Below are 16359 nucleotides of genomic sequence, written 5' to 3'. Positions count from 1 at the left end.
TTTGACCTCTGCAGCTTTTCTGATGCAATACCAGGGATCAAAGTCCCCATAATCAGGGATTTTATTTATTCTCAGCCATAGAAAAGCCTTCTCCATGGAATCCCAGATCTCATTTTCTGTGCAATGCAGTGTTTGGGATGTGGTGGCTGCAGCTGCCTGGGCTTTGTGTTTAAAGAGGAGGGCAGGTTGTTGGAAATGAGCTCTCTGCATATCCAGTGTGGCCACAGCAGGAGCTGCTGATCCTCCAGAGCTGTGTGCTGCTTCTCAAACTCAGGGGATTATGGAACGGCAGAACCACAGAACCATGGAATTTGTACATCTCAGTGAAGGCTGCACCTGGATCCCTGGAAGTGTCCGAGGCTGGACAGGGCTGGGAGCGCCCTGGGAGAGGGGAGGAGGCTGGAACAAGGCGGGCTTTAAGCTCCTTTCCACCCCAAACCATTCCATTACTCTGGGATCCTTCTTAGTGAAGGAATTGAGATAAAGAGGCCTCCAAGACCTGATCTGATGAAGTTGTACCAGTGTCTGGTTCAGAGCCACCATCAGCACCAGTGTCACCAGGAGTGACAACCACGAGGGGCTTCTGGGGTGAAGAGCCATGATGGGGACAGGTGACAGCCAGGACAGGAGTGTCCCCACCCCCATCATGACCAGAGGAGCCCTGGCCCTGGCAGGAAGGACACAGAGGCTGAGGGGACACAAAGGGTGAGGGGACACAGAGGCTGAGGGGACACTGCAGCCCCCCCAAAGCGCTGCCACCCCACAAACAATGACAGGGAGTGACAAAAGGCCACTTAGAGGTTTAACTGGGACTTCATCACCCACCCAGCCTCCTCCCAAACCCTGGGGGCTCCGGTAGCAGCTGAGAGCTGGGGGACATTGCTGGGGACACTGCTGGGGGACACTGCTGGGGGACATTGCTGGGGGACACACTGCTGGGGACACTGCTGGGGGGACATTTCTGGGGGACATTGCTGGCGACATTGCTGGGGGACATTGCTGGGGGACATTGCTGGGGACACTGCTGGGGGGACACTGCTGGGGGGACACTGTGGGGACATTGCTGGGGACATTGCTGGGGTGACATTGCTGGGGACACTGCTGGGGACACTGCTGGGGGGACACTGTGGGGACATTGCTGGGGTGACATTGCTGGGGGACATTGCTGGGGACATTGCTGGGGACATTGCTGTGGGGACACTGCTGGGGACATTGCTGGGGGACATTGCTGGGGGACATTGCTGGGAACATTGCTGGGGACATTGCTGGGGGACATTGCTGGGGACACTGCTGAGGGAACATTGCTGGGGACATTGCTGGGGACACTGCTGGAGGGACATTGCTGGGGGACATTGCTGGAGACATTGCTGGGGACATTGCTGTGGAGACACTGCTGGGGGGACATTGCTGGGGGACATTGCTAGGGACACTGCTGGGGACATTGCTAGGAACACTGCTGGAGGGACATTGCTGGGGACATTGCTGGGGGGACACTGCTGGGGGGACATTGCTAGGGACACTGCTGGGGACATTGCTGCCCCCAAAGGGAGGCTCCTCCCTGGGGGGACCAGGCTGAGTTGTGCCCCACCAGTGTGACCCAGACCAGGAGAGGCTCCAGGCCGGGTTCATTGTGCAGGTGCTAATGAACTGACTGCAGCTGTAATGGCAGGAGCGATTGCCGTGTCTATCGAAAGGCCGGGAGGTTCTGAAAGCAGCCCGAGGCAGGCGGGGATAATGTAAATTATCCTGGGCAGCTTTAAGGTCTCTTAACAAGGTCTGTGATGACCTTGGTGAGTAAGGACTGGAGTGTTTCTGATGTGGTGGAAAAAACACTCTCAGGGAAGGAAAGTTCAGAGCTTTTGCAGTTTCACATTCAGAAAACAAGAATAAATATTATAAAGTTATCATAATAAATATAATACATTTACCACATTCCCCACAAATGTCTGAGATGCAACGAACTCCCCACTACAGGAGTTCTCAACTCTTGTTGCAGTTAAATTTTTAATATCATCCATATTTCTCCTGTGTCCCTGGATGCAGGAGTGTGACAGAACACTCCTGCAGATTCCTTGTCTGCTCTAAATCCGATTATTCCTTGTTTTCCCGTCCGCTGTGGGATGGGGCAGCAGCTCCGTGCTCTGGCAGGGGCACGGTGTCAGGGCTGATAGCTAAAGTCAGCGCTGATTATCCAACACCCGGAAAAGAGCCGGCCTGGAAGTGGAGAGAGGATTAGAATCCTTCCTGGTGAATTTTAATGGCCTTTAATCAGTCGCTCCGTGCTGATTACCACAAGCGGCAGCAGCCTGTTTCCTCTGGGTGTGCACGGCTGGCGTGGATTGGGGGTTTAACTGCCCTAATTCAATTCCTGCTCAGCAATCCGTGCTCAGCTGGCTCCAGAGCCCTCCAAGTGCGGAGAGGAGAGATTCCTCAGGGCTGGGGGCTCTCCAGCCCTCTGGCCGCTCCTTCTCCCATTGCCCCTGCCCTGCCCCTGCCCTGGGATTCTGTGAATAAGGAACACTCTGGGAGAGGCAAGGGTGGTTGGCAAAGCAGATCCAGGCTGCCAGAGGCGTGCTCGTTCTTCAGGACGTGGATCATGTTCATCTTTAACCCAGGGAGATCTGGGGGGAGTTTGAGGGAGAATATGTCACCAGTGGCAGAGAAGAAAGGCACTGAGAAAGTGCTACCCAGGATCATGGAATGGGTTGGGTTGGAAGGGATCTTGAAGCCCACTCAGTGCCACCCCTGCCATGGGCAGGGACACCTCCCACTGTCCCAGGCTGCTCTAAATCCCATCCAGCCTGGCCTGGGACACTTCCAGGGATCCAGGGGCAGCCACAGCTGCTCTGGGCACCCTGTGCCAGGGTCTGCCCACCCTGCCAGGGAACAATCCCTGTCCAAGATCCCATCTATCCCTGCCCTCAGGCACTGGGAAGCCACAGTAACCCTACTGCTATGGAAATACCTTTACAACTCAGGCCCCTGTCACCAGCCTTGGGGACACCTGCCCCAGTTCAGTGTATTCAGTGCCAACCCCAGGGTCACACAGTACAAACTGCTCTGAGCTAAAGAAATGCAAAACTCCACATCAAACACCTCAAAGTGATTTTCCTTTGGCCCAGTCCTCCATTTTCTGTTCCAAATGATACAAGAGAAACCTCATTTGATTTGTTTGCTGAGAAACGGGCCCCAGATAAATGAGGGTGTTGTGTCACTACTGAGTGGAACACATTTTAAAACACGCTGATGAAAACCAGGCACATATTCAGGAAAAACAGGGCAAGAATTCTGGGTCTAACAGCGCTTTCAAAGCCTTTGATCAGAGTCTCACTTGGGTAAAAACAGAGGGCAGATTGAAGGGAATTGGAGTCACAAAACCATGTTGGTTATTCCCAGTCATCAGTGTCAATATTCTGTGAGGTATCACACACCTGCCCAGAATGAAAACCCCAGTTCAGTGCAGGAGGAAGGAGCACAGCACACACAGGCTCAGCTCTTCCCTTCATTCCCCAAACCCTGAGCTTGGAACACTTATGCTGGCCTTTCCCTGCCTGTGCCAGGTCCAGCATGAATCAGGATATGAACCAAAACACAAACCTAAAACCTTAATCTAAATCTTCCCAACAAGCTGAGATCACAGCCAAAGGTTTGGCTCAGGGTGCTAGGACACCTCCTCTGCCAGCCCAAAGTGGGTTTGGAGCAGGTTTGGAGCAGTTTAGGAGCTCCTTTGGGCCAGTTCAGCCCTGTCCCACAGCAGTTTGCCTGTTCCATACCCAGCTCTGTTCTGGCAGCACAGAGCTGCTGGGGTTTTTCCCCAGATCAAGGGCTTAAACCGAGCCCTGTGCTCCACAAGAAGTCGAGGAAAGCTCCGAAGAAGCTGAAGGTGACAAAGTCTCAGCTGGCTTAGGAACAGCAGCACAGAGGGGAGGGTTCTCTCCACTCCCTCCATCTTCACAGGGCTTTGTTCTCCTTCTCTGCAAGTTCACAAAACAACAATCCTGGGCAAGAGGGGTTATTTTCCGTGCCTATCCTGAGCTGCCAGCAGTTCCTGGGAGGTTTCATCCCCATTTGATTCTGTGATTACAATAAATTCCACTTCTGCCCTGAAAATGCCCTTGAATTCGAGAACTTTCAAATGACAATAGGAAAAAGGTGCAGTTTGTGCAGTTTTCTGGAGGGTATTTGGAATATCACAGGGGGCTTTGAGCACGAGTTGAGCAGAGCTTTCCTGCCCGACTGTGTTAAAAATGGGACATTGTAAAATGCCAGGATGAGGCTGACATAGCAAAAGGAAGCCAGCATTGGGGAATAGATAAATTTAACCTAAATCCAGAATCCCAGCGTGGTTTGGATGGGAGGGACCTCAAAGCCCATCCTGTCCCATCCCAGCCATGGCAGGGACACCTCCCACTGTCCCAGGCTGCTCCAAGCCCCAGTGTCCAGCCTGGCCTTGGGCACTGCCAGGGATCCAGGGGCAGCCGCAGCTGCTCTGGGCACCCTGTGCCAGCCCTGCCCACCCTGCCAGGGAACAATTCCTGTCCAATCTCCCACCCAGCCCTGCCCTCTGGCACTTTAATCCTGGATAATGTTGTGAAAACATGCACCCACACACCAGCTGGCCATAAAATAAATATTTATATGGCCTCAAGTGTCTCGTGAACAAAGGACACAAGGGCTGGAAGCTGAGGGTCAGGGATTTATCCTCACACGGGATCAGAGTCCCTGCAATCCCTGGAATCTGGCACTCACACCGAGCCTGGCTGCCTCCTGACAGCTCGGGCTCTGCTGCTTTCAGATGCCTCCGTTTGTCTCATGTGTCTCTTTATTGCTCTGTCAGCCCCCGAGTTTGAGGCACTGCAGCTGCAGGGGCACAGGGGAGCTGCTGGAGTGACAGGGACGTGTTTGATAATGATCCCCCGGGCACAGGACTCCCGGGGAAACATCGGAACCAGCCCCCAGCAGGGGCAGGAGGAGATGAAAACCATGCAAATCTCTGTCGGGGGATGATTTCCTCATCCCTTCCCCAGGAGAGGCAGCAGCTCCCACTCCCTGCTCCAAACCCTCCCGTGAGCTCCACCTTGCTGGGTTATCCCAAGGGTTGGCTCTGCTCAGAGGAGGACATTTGGACACTCAAATCCATCTCTGGAGGGAACTGCAGCACTATCGTGGCTCATTGTGAGCACAGATCTTCCCCTTAGGTGCCAGATCTGCTTATTCACACTCAAAAATGATAAAGATCAGTTCTGAACGTTTCCCACTGAGCTCACACAAATACTGGATCCTTCCACAGCTCCCTCAGGTTGCTCTGGGCTGCTGCTGTGTCTACATTCTTTTAACTGAGTAAATGTATTGGATCACAGAATCATTTATTCTGATGACCACTTGATAGTGTTGTGTACTCAACAGCAAAAACAACAAACTAATATCTTTGTACACCACATCAGCACCGCCAGCTCGGGAGGCTCTGCAGCCACCTCAGAGTGCAGATTTCTGTCTTTGTCAGCACAAAAATAAACCCAAACCTCCTCTGACAGAGAAATGATGGTGCAGAAAACACCCAGACAAAGAAACGGGTTCTCAGTGAAGTGGTAAATTTGTTTAAAGAAAAATCCTCAAGGAATTTCTCTTGAAGATCAGCACTGTTCCATTCACTTGGTAAAATTGCATTAGGGACCTGCTGGGAAATTTACTGCTAAATTCATGGCCTGGGAAGGGTGTGCCTGGCTCAGGGGGCACTGGTGCAGTGATGTGAGATGGTCACAGCACCACAAACACCCTCGGGTCCCTGCACATCACCCAAGGGCCCAGAAATTACTGACAAAAAGCCCAAACTGAAGTTAAAAAAAACCCCAAACTGAAATAAACCCCTCCACATTGAAGCACAACAGCCCCACTGGCAGCACTGGTGCCACAGGTACCCGGAGAAATCAGAGCAAAGGTCCCAAAGGAAGGGGACGGAGGTGGCCCAGCCCCTGCCAGCAGCAGAGTGGCGCAGGGGACAGGGCAGGGTGGAGCCGGACCTGCAGGACACCCAGGCCATCTGCACCTCCTCAGCAGAGATGGCCAGGACACATCTCCAGCCTGGCCACAGGAATGTCCCCATCCCCAGCAGCTGGGGCCTGGGCAGCTCTCTGAGGGCACCAGTGGTGGGACAGCTGTGCCCTGTGCTGGGGACACACACAGGCGACAGCTGGATGAGCAGGGCAGAGGGGACTCCTCTCTTCTCCAGGGGCACTTCCAAACTGCTCCTGGTGCCTCTGCAGGGGGAGAAGCCCAGCCCCAGGGCCCTGGCAGGAGCTGCTCCAGGGCTGTGCTCAGGAGACACCCGGACAGCATCACAAACACCCAGGGCTCACTCAGGGGGCTTCTTTCAGAATCCCAGAGGGATCTGGGTTGGAAGGGACCTTCAAACCCCTCCCATTCCAATCCCAACACCTTCCACTGTCCCAGGCTGCTCCAAGCCCCAGTGCCCAGCCCGGGATGGGGCAGCCACGGCTGCTCTGGGCACCTGTGCCAGGGCTTTTGGTGCAGCTTCCAGCAGACTGCCCTGGGATCCCCGCTGGGAAAATCCAAGTCACAGCTGGACTGGAGAGGTTCCCTGGCAGTCAGGGCTGCAGCCTTTGCCCTCCTCACCCACCCACCCTCAGGAACCCCAGCCCTCCCCCACCCCCAGCACCCAGATCTTTGCAGCTTCTTCATTTGCATTCTTCCAAAGGTTTTTTGGGTTTTTTTTGTTTTCCCAAGCAGGTAATTTATTTTTTTTAGATTTTCTTTCACAGAAAAGGTCATTTTCTTCCTAACACATTTCTTTGTTGCAAACAGTTGCCGACACCTCGGGGTTTCTGCTTGTGTATGAGCAATGGAGTGTCTATTTTCCTGGTTTTCCTTCTTTTTCAAGCCTTAGTTCAGTTTCCTCAATATTTTTACTCCACTGAATGCCAGAGTTTTGGAGGCAGGAAAATGTGTAGATTTCTCTCACAGTGGGGATTCTTTAGAAAAAAGAAGAAATAAAGGAGGCCAAGTCTGTTCTAAACAATTCCCAAACTCTGATCTCCATGAAAATCAGACTCCTCTGAGTCAATTAAGATTTGCCTCAACAAAATTCCTGCAGTGGAGGGAAAGATGATTTTTGTTACAGGAATGGGAAGTATCCAGGGAAGGATATCCAAAGGCAGAGTCCTGCAGGATTTGGGCTCCTTCCACGTTTTCCTCTGTGCAGAGGATGGAGGGATGGATGGATGGATGGATGGATGGATGGATGGATGGATGGATGGAGGGATGGATGGATGGATGGATGGAGGGATGATGGATGGATGGAGGGATGGATGGATGGATGGATGGAGGGATGATGGATGGATGGATGGATGGATGGATGGATGGATGGATGGATGGATGGAGAGATGGATGATGGAGGAATGGATGGATGGATGGATGAATGGATGGATGGATGGATGGATGGATGGATGGATGGATGGAGGGATGAAGGGATGGATGGATGGATGGATGGATGGATGGATGGATGGATGGGTGGATGGATGGATGGATGATGGAGGGATGAAGGGATGGATGGATGGATGGATGGATGGATGGATGGATGGATGGATGGATGGAGGGATGGATCCATGGATGAGTGATCCTGAGATCTGGATTGGGATTTAAGGCCAGGTGGAGCCTCTTCTCTGGCAGAAACTCCTTCCTGACCCTGGGAGTGAGGGAATTTGAGATTTTCCCCTCTAAATCCCCTTCCTGAAACTCGTCACCAGTGCTCCATCACCCAGAGGCCTTCCCAAAGGAAAAATGGTCCCAGTTCCAAGGAAAGCAGCACTGGGGATGGATTCTGCTCCCCTCAGGGAGGAGTCCACAAAAAGCCAGGAAGCCTCTCCCAGCCCTGTGTCACGCACCCTTCAGGTGATGCTCCCACACATTCACCTCTCCTACAGGCTGCTCCTGACGCTTCCAAGCGAACCCCTGAGAAATCCACAATTCCTATTTCACACACCAGGCAAGAGAAAACAAACTCCCCAAAAAAGCCTTGGAGCTGCAGACTGAGTTTATAAATAAACTGGCCCAGAAAGAAGAACCTCTGGACCATGAGAGCTGCTGAAGAAAGTCCCTGAGTGCTGCAGAGGGTGCACAAAGCCCAGTGACACCTTCCAGGGCAGCCAGATCCTGAATGCAGGCAGGCAGGAACCCTCTGGATATCAACTGCCTGCTTTAAACAGGCTCTGAACCAAAGCTGCAGAGCATTTCTGAGGGCTAAATGTGCTGCTTGAGGCTCCAAACCACAGCTGGGCAAGAAAATCCTGCCTTTCTCCTGCTGTGCTTTGCCATCCTTTCTCCAAACCTTTGCCATCTCCAGTGTCTTGAGTGCTGAGCTGGAAACTGGGCCCCAGAGATTTGGGAGCTGGATTTTGTTCCAGGGAAATGTGGGGGTGGGAAGGAGATCCCTTCACAGGCAGATGAACGTGAGGCCTCCCAGAACTGCTGTGGTGGATTCATCCTCTGCACGGGGCTCCAGGGGGGGGACAGGGACAGCTGTGCCACCACAGTGCAGAGCATGAGCCCCTGCAGTGCTCACAGCTGCGCCAGCTGTGCCAGCACATCTGGACACAGGCCTAGGGACAGGGAGCAGCGTCTGGAGATGGATTCATCCCTGCACGGGCTCAGCTCTCCCACAAATCACAGAGAGCAACAGGGGAGTGCCCTGGCAGCACGGGGAGGTTCAGTGAGGAACTTAGACCAAAAAGGCCTTGGAAGCCTCGCTGGGACCCACCAGGGGACATTTGGCTGTCTCCAGTGCACACAGCCCCACCTGAGCCACTTCCCTCCACATCTTTTATACCAAATGCAGTAAAAAGGGCACTTGTGAAGCACAATTTATCCCTTCCCGAGGCTGGTGCCCAAAGCAGATCCCGTGAATTGTAAGGGTACAAAGTAGCTCTTTCCCTCTGATAGCTCCAAGGGACACTCGGGGAGTGTCCCAGGTTATCTGGTGTCCTGGGTTCACTATGATGTTTTTGTATTATTAATTGTTTGTTTTGTGTGTGTTGTAGGTTGTATTTTGTATTTTTAAGAGTGGTTCTGAGGGTAGGTAGAGAAGAAGATGTGTGTAGTTTGTTTTTGAAGAGTGTTTTTTTGGTTTGTTGTTTTTTTTGGGGGGGATGGTGTGTTTGTTAGATATTTTGGAGAGTTTGGGTTTTTTTTTTTAGTTAGTTTAGTTAGTTGAGGTAAAGAAATTTTTTGGACCTTTTTTGTTTTTTTTTGGTGGGGGGGGGATTGTTTAAGTTTTTTTGGATTGAAAAATTTGGATTTGAAAATTTGGATTGATGAGCTAAAGGACACTGAGCAGTGCTCCAGGTGTTTTGGGATTAACTTCACAGCAGCCACCTGCAGCCCTCCATGGAAAATCTCACCTTTTGAATATGGACATGAGCAAAGCAGGACCTAAACTGCCAGAGCAGCTGTGGCAGGAGATCTGTAATTCCTGCAGTTAGGATGTAGTCGGGATGCTGGGGTTAAGGGCAGTGGTGAACACAGTGACCACAGCTGGGTGTCCCAGGAAAGGGCTCTGCCTTGGCTCCCAGCTCACAGTGCACTGGGTTTGCGGGATAATCAATGCCAAGGTTTTCTCTCCTTGACTTGTCCTGCTGGGAAAACCCAAGAAATGGTTGATGTTTTAAATGGACAGATTTTTTTATTTTTTTTCCCTGTGGAAATCACTTGAAGATACCTCAGGTTCAACGATCAAAAAGTGCTGCCTGGAATGAGGTGGCGCTGTGGGACGATTTGTTTTGGGATGTGTTCCTGGTGCAATGGTCCAGCCCTAATTCTTCATCTTTGGCCCCATCCATCAAATTCCCACCCAAACTCTGAGCTGCATTTCCTGATTTAAACCCCAGAGCAGCCACCAAGAGCGTGGGCACTGAATCTATGAATCCCAGAGACATGGAATGGGTTGGCTTGGAGGGACCTTAAAGCTCATCCCACCTCTGCCACAGGGACACCTCCCATGTCCCAGGCTGCTCCAAGCCCCAGTGTCCAGCCTGGCCTTGGGCACTGCCAGGGATCCAGGGGCAGCCCCAGCTGCTCTGGGCACCCTGTGCCAGCCCTGCCCACCCTCTGAGTACAGAATTCCTTCCCAATCTCCCTCTTCTCTTTCTCCCTGGCAGCTGAATTAAGAAGGTTCTTTGAAAAGCTGACACAGCAGCTCCTGAAATCCAGGCATCGAGAGTTTTGCAGCAGAGCACCTCAGCAACAGCAAAAAATTCTTCTGCAAGATGTAAAATGTCCCATGCTGTTGTTTTACAACACCCTGCACCAGCCCAGAGGAGCTGCACTGCCTCAGGAGGAGGAGGAGGAGAGAGAGGAAGGGCTGGCCCCAGAGGGGCACCTGGATCTCTTCCCACATCCAATTGGACACAGGCACGAACAATTCCTCTGCAGCAAGGCTCATTTGCCATCATCAGATTAACTCCTCTGCAGGGACAGGAGGAGAAACTCACACACAGGAAGCAACTGCAGCAGGTTTATCTCTGAACTCCATAAAGAAAAAACCCTCTCCAGGCAAAATTATCTTTGGAGACAGCCCCAGCACAGCCCCTCACTCCGTGCTCCCTCACTCCCTCGCCATGCCCTGCCCTGTGCCACCGCCATTCCCACACATTTTCCCCTTCATTTCCCTCTATTAAGGCACTAATTGACTGACCAGACCAGGAGAGCCCAGATCTGTCCCCTGGGACTCTCCTGCGTTCTCAGCGCCAACTGCACACGGGATTGGGGCTGGGCACAGCACTAAGCCTCAGCGCCAGGGATGGGAGGGGAAACCTCCGTGTCCCACCCCAGGCACCTCGCTCTGCTCTCCCCTGGTCCCAGCCAGTGCTGATCCCCCCTTCCTCTCACTCAGTTCCCTCCCCAGCCAGCCCCAAATGCAGCCCCAGAGCTGGATGTGGTCCCTGCCCCATTTCCCAGGGGACAAGGTGTCCTTTGGTGCCTGTGCTGAGGATGCAGCTCAGACCTCAGAGCTCCCTGCTGTCCCTGGCCCGGCCCTGCACATCTCTCTCCTTGCACTGGGGTGGGGTTGGATTTTTGGCCATTCCTACTCACCCATCAAAGATCATAAACCCCAGGATATCCCTCCCCTTGCAAAAGTCGGTGGGAGCCTGGAGAAAGGAAAAATTCCCCCAAACCCAGGAAACACAAACAGCTGCTGAGCTGTTCCCTGTGCAGGACCTGCAGAGACATCCCAACAGTGAGACATAGGAGCTCTGAGCAGTATGTCCCCGTTGGAATTCTGCTCCTCCCACTCCTGCAAAGCAGCTTTGTTTCTCCCCAAATGCCCAGGCTGCTCCTGAACCCCGGGGATTGGTGCTGGCTGATCTCTGATGGGATGAGCGTGGCTGAGGGGATGATCCAGCACTGTCTCCTCATGCCAGACAAAGCCCCCAGACGTCCTGTGTGCAATTCCCAGCAGCCTCCGTGTGCACACAGCAAGCAGGGAAATGGGGAATGAATCAGGCAGTGCTTTGGCTCACGGTACCAAGTGTTGACTTTTCCAAAGCACCTCATCAGCGCCGTGGGCACAGAATCTCTCCTGCACCCGGTGCAGATGCAGCCCCATTGTTTAACAATCCCAGTTGTCCTGACTTCCCAAAGCCTTTCAGCCACCCCAGAGAGGTTCCTTTCATTAAAACCTGTCATCCAGGGCTTTTATTCCCTCTGGGCCTGTTGCTGAGCCCCAGGGACTGGAGCTGCTCCACATTCCATCCCGAAGGAAGTGTTTGACACTGGAGCCTGGAGGGCTTTGCCCATAGAAATGAGCTCAGCAAAGAAATCCCAGCGTGGGGAGGGCTGGAGGGGAGCTGCTTGGATGGGAGAGGGAAAGACACTTTCTGGATGCCCACATGATTTCTGTCTCCCATGGGACTGATTGAAGAGGCTTTGGGGTGAGGTTTCATAGTGGCACTGCCCAGCCAGGTGTCCCTTTTGTCCCATCCTTGTCCCCAGCACTGGGCACAGCCACAGCCTTGCGGGCACCATTCCCTCCCTAAAATCCTTCCTTGGGAATGGCTGCAGGGCTGAAGGGCTCTGTCAGCAGCCCACCTCAGACCCTGCCATCTGCTCCAGAAAATGTGGAACTTGCACATCTGAGGAAATGGGAAACTTGGGCAAGCCCTGATTCCCAAAAACCCCTTGGTTTCCCATCAGGAATCCCACTGGAGATAATGCAGAGGCAGAAATGCTCAGGAATGAGGTGACTGATGGCCCTGCAGATGGATTAGGTAAAGCCAGGGAGCAATGGGCAAAGGGAACCTGTTCACTGAATGACACTTCCATGATTTTTTTCCTTGTTTTTTCTTTGGGAAAAAGCTGTAAAGACATTGTACTCTGACAGAGTACAGAGGAAAAGCAACTGGAGCTCTTCAAGGGCTCATAAATCCAGGGAAGTGCTGAGTAAAGAGGTGGTAAAGCCCATAACTGTTGTTTTCCAAGGCCATGGAGCATTTGTGGAATTGAGCCAGAGCTTTGCTGCCTGAAGGAGCCCCCGGGGCTGTCGGTGCCCTTCCAGGGCTCTCACCTGGAGCCTCTGCTCCCTTTTCCCTGTCCCACCACAGCCAGGGAGGCACCAGGGCCATGTCCCTGTGACAGCTGATCCCAGGAACCCTGCTGCTCTAAACCCAGGCACAGTCCCATCTCCCAGCCTCATTCCAGGCATTTGCAGTGGGGGGAGACTCACTAAAAGCAGTGGGTTAAACTGTGAATGGAATTTTCAGGAAGGCTCCAGACTTCTCTGCTCCCCCTCCAAGAGCTCAGCTCACAAACTCGATTTTCCTACCAGGATTTTTGCTTCTTGAGCAGCTCCTGAGGGGCTGGAATTCTGGAAGGCACCAGTGGCTCAGTGGGATGGGATGGGGCTCCCTCCTCTCCCTCCCAGGCTGGGATGAGGCTCCCAAGGAGCAGTGGAGGCAATAAAACATCCCTGGCTCCCAGTCCTGCCCCTCCTGGTTCATCATTTGTTCCCCCCAGGTACATCACAAATCACGGGGGCTTCACCAGCACCAAACTCCTGCTTTGACAACCAAATCCTGGAATCCAGAGCAGAATTTTCAGTTATTCCTGTCCTATGCCAGGAGGCCAGAAACAAGTTTTTAAAAGCCTTTTAAAATTCTCTTCCAAAGCTCCACCCAGTTCAGTCTGGACAGGGCTGGAGGGTTGTAAAAGAAAACAGAAATTCTCATTTCCAGGTTTGGCTCTTTTGCTTCATTAAACTTTGGAACAGCCGAAGTTTCTTAGCAGGCAGAGGTTGTGGGATGGTCAGTGAAAGGAGCTGGAATCCCACAGGAAGCCACACATTTGATCCATTGGCAGCACACGTGCAGCTCTGTGGTTTTGGGGGTTTTTGATCCTCCCCTGACAGCCTGGACTGCTTTTCCTGGAAGCTCCAAGGCTGTTTAAAGTCTCACTGCAGGGCAGGCAAAAAGCAGCTCCCAGTGCTGGATCTGTCTCCTTCCAGTGCCTGCCACCAGCAGGACCAAACCACCCCAGGGCAGCAGCTGGGGCAAAACATTCTTTGGCATAATTCAGGTTTAGCCTGAGGTCATCCCCGAATTCAGCAGAAATCCCAGTGGGACCTGCCCTGCCCAGCACATTCCCTCTGTGCAGAACAGCCCCTGCCACAGCCGAGGGACACTGAACAGGGACACTTCTGGGAGCAGCCGCATGGTTTCAAGGTTCCCAGCTCAAAGGATTCCTGGAGAAAAATGCTTTTCTCTTCCTGAAGTGAAATCCAGACCCCCAAAGGTGTTGCACGAGTCTTGGGGTGCTTTGCTGTGCCCAGCTGCATCCATGCACAGGAACACATCCATGGCTGGCCACAATTCCCTCCACAAACCTGGGATGTTCTTCCACAAGCCCCAGCATGATGGACCTCATCACCCTTTCCACAATCATTTCCACTCAGTAAAACACTCTGTGCTCCTCAACAAATGCGCTCTGGAAGCTGCTGAGAGCTGGCTCAGCAGCTGGCTAATTGCTGAAGTTGCAATTAAAGCAATGCTCACTTACCTGCCAGAATATGCTGTCTATTGTGTTCCCCAGGAAACCGTCCCTGCCCTCCGATGACACCAGCTTAGGTCCCAGAATGGTCATAAATTCATCAAAATCCACTTGGCCATCCCCTGGAATGAGAGGAAAAGATCAGAGACTCAGAAATCAGAGAGAAGGTTGGGTTGGAAGGGGCTTTTAGAGGCCACAGAGTGCAACACCCTGATGTGAGCAGGGACATCTCAACTGTCCCAGGCTGCTCCAAGCTCCCTCCAGCCTGGCCCTGGGCACTGCCAGGGATCCAGGGGCAGCCACAGCTGCTGGGTGGGCCTGCCCACCTTCATTATTATCAATTAATTACCCCTGGGAACCCAACTTGCCCCTCTGGACCTGCTGCACATCAAGGACCCCCCACTCTGGGAAACCTCCACAGCAACTTCCCGGTGCCTGTGGACCCAAATCCTTTGCTGTGCCAGGGAATGGCCCCTGGACAGGATCAGGCCATGGACTGAGGAGAACGGGTCATTCCCCAGTCCCAGAGAGCCCAGAGCCACTTCCCAAAAAGCCAGTTTGCCAGGGGGACAGGAGCCAGCGACCTGGCCAGGGCTCTCCCTCTCAGCCTCTGGTTTTACAGGGCCAGCCCCAGGCTCCAGAGGGAGGGAGTGCAGGCACAGGAGGCTGTGGCACATCCAGAGCACAGCAGGATCAGGCTGTGGCAGATCCAGAGGCATTTCAGCCCAGCTTCCCAGCAGCAGCTGTGTGTGTGCCCGGCATGCAGAGCAGGCAGTGCAGGCACAGCCTCAGTGCCACCAGCAGGGACAGGTGACAGCTCCTGCCACTAATGAGTCGAGCTGGTGCAGTGCTGAGTGTGGCTCCCGCTCTGAACGAGGCTGTTTGGAGGGAGTTTTGTATCAAATGTCACTTTTCTCTCCACAAAAAAAAAAAAAAAAAAAAAAAAAAAAAAAAAAAAAAAAAAAAAAAATCACGCCTGCTGAAGGCTCTTAAAAATCCCTGTCTGTCTGAGCAGTTCAAAGCCCACATCTCCTGAGAATGCTTAACCTAATCTTGTGGAAAATCTGCTTCATTGATCAGGCCACGGACATCTCCTCCTCCATGCTATTGAACTGATAGGGGTGGATAAATCAGACCAGCTTCCAGCATGGGATCACAGCCAGCACCTGCAGGACTCGGGGTTGTGTTTTGCTCCCTGGAGCTGCTGTTGTTAATTTATCGTGTGTGAGACGTGTCTGAGGCCGGGGACTCGGGCAGATCAGTGCCACTGACACAGCAGCGGTGCCCGCGGCACTCAGCAGCACCGAGGGCCAGCCGTGCCGGGGCGGCACCCCGCCGCTATCTGTGCTTCTTATCACATCATCTGTGCTGCTTATCACACCTGTGCTTATCACATCTGTGCTCCTTATCACACCTGTGCATCTTATCACATCATCTGTGCTTCTTATCACATCATCTGTGCTCCTTATCACATCTGTGCTTCTTATCACACCTGTGCTTATCACATCTGTGCTTCTTATCTCACCTGTGCATCTTATCACATCTGTGCATCTTATCACACCCGCGATCCGAGCAGGTGCGCGGCCCGTCACCATCCCCCGTGTCCTCATCTCCGCACAAACGCCGTGGGAAAATCAGCACAGCCCGAGCACAAAATCATCACACCCGAGCACAAAATCATCACAGCCCGAGCACAAAATCCTCACAGCCCGAGCACAAAATCATCACACCCGAGCACAAAATCATCACAGCCCGAGCACAAAATCAGCACAGCCCGAGCACAAAATCATCAGAGCCCGAGCACAAAATCATCACAGCCCGAGCACAAAATCATCACAGCCCGAGCACAAAATCAGCACAGCCCGAGCGCTGCCTGGGCTGAATTGCGATGTCCGGGCGCCAGGAGATGTGGGATTTTTGGGATGGAATATCCCGGGCTGAGGGAACCCTGCAGGGATCCGGTACAACGCACCAGGAGCCCGTCCCGCTGCTAAAGCTGCTCCCAACTCCGGGGCTCTGCATGACTGAGCTCATTTCTGGGACAGCTCTTTGAGGTGCGGGGTGGGCGCCCCAAGCCTTAGAGAACCATCCTTTAACATTTATGGGCTGTGGAGAGCGCGTTCCCCCGGCGCCGCCCGGGCAGCAGCAGCCCGGGCTGGATCAGCTCCGCATCCCGGATCGCTCGGGAAGGGAACGCAAGGTGACAGCGGCACAGCGCTCCATGGCACACACAGCAGTGAATCCACGCGCTGGGATGCAAATCGGGATGCTTTGGGATGCTAATGTCTTTAAATTAGCCAGACTAGC

The 16359-nt window shown here is 53.2% G+C and overlaps 1 protein-coding gene across 3 annotated transcripts in view; it reads right to left on the bottom strand.

Moving 5' to 3' along the window:
• Window positions 1–16359, bottom strand: part of CALN1 (calneuron 1) — a 136597-nt gene that overhangs the window by 31013 nt on the left and 89225 nt on the right. For all 3 annotated transcript variants that reach the window (XM_066333112.1, XM_066333113.1, XM_066333114.1), the window contains one exon: window positions 14062–14174. In XM_066333112.1, coding sequence (XP_066189209.1) covers window positions 14062–14174 — 113 coding nt within the window. The remainder of the gene's footprint in view (window positions 1–14061; window positions 14175–16359) is intronic.

This window comes from Sylvia atricapilla, chromosome 20, assembly GCF_009819655.1.
Source record: "Sylvia atricapilla isolate bSylAtr1 chromosome 20, bSylAtr1.pri, whole genome shotgun sequence".
In the NCBI taxonomy this organism is placed as follows: Eukaryota; Metazoa; Chordata; class Aves; order Passeriformes; family Sylviidae; genus Sylvia; species Sylvia atricapilla.
The sequence above is the reverse complement of the archived record's forward strand: the minus strand, read 5'-3'. Positions and strand labels throughout refer to the sequence as shown.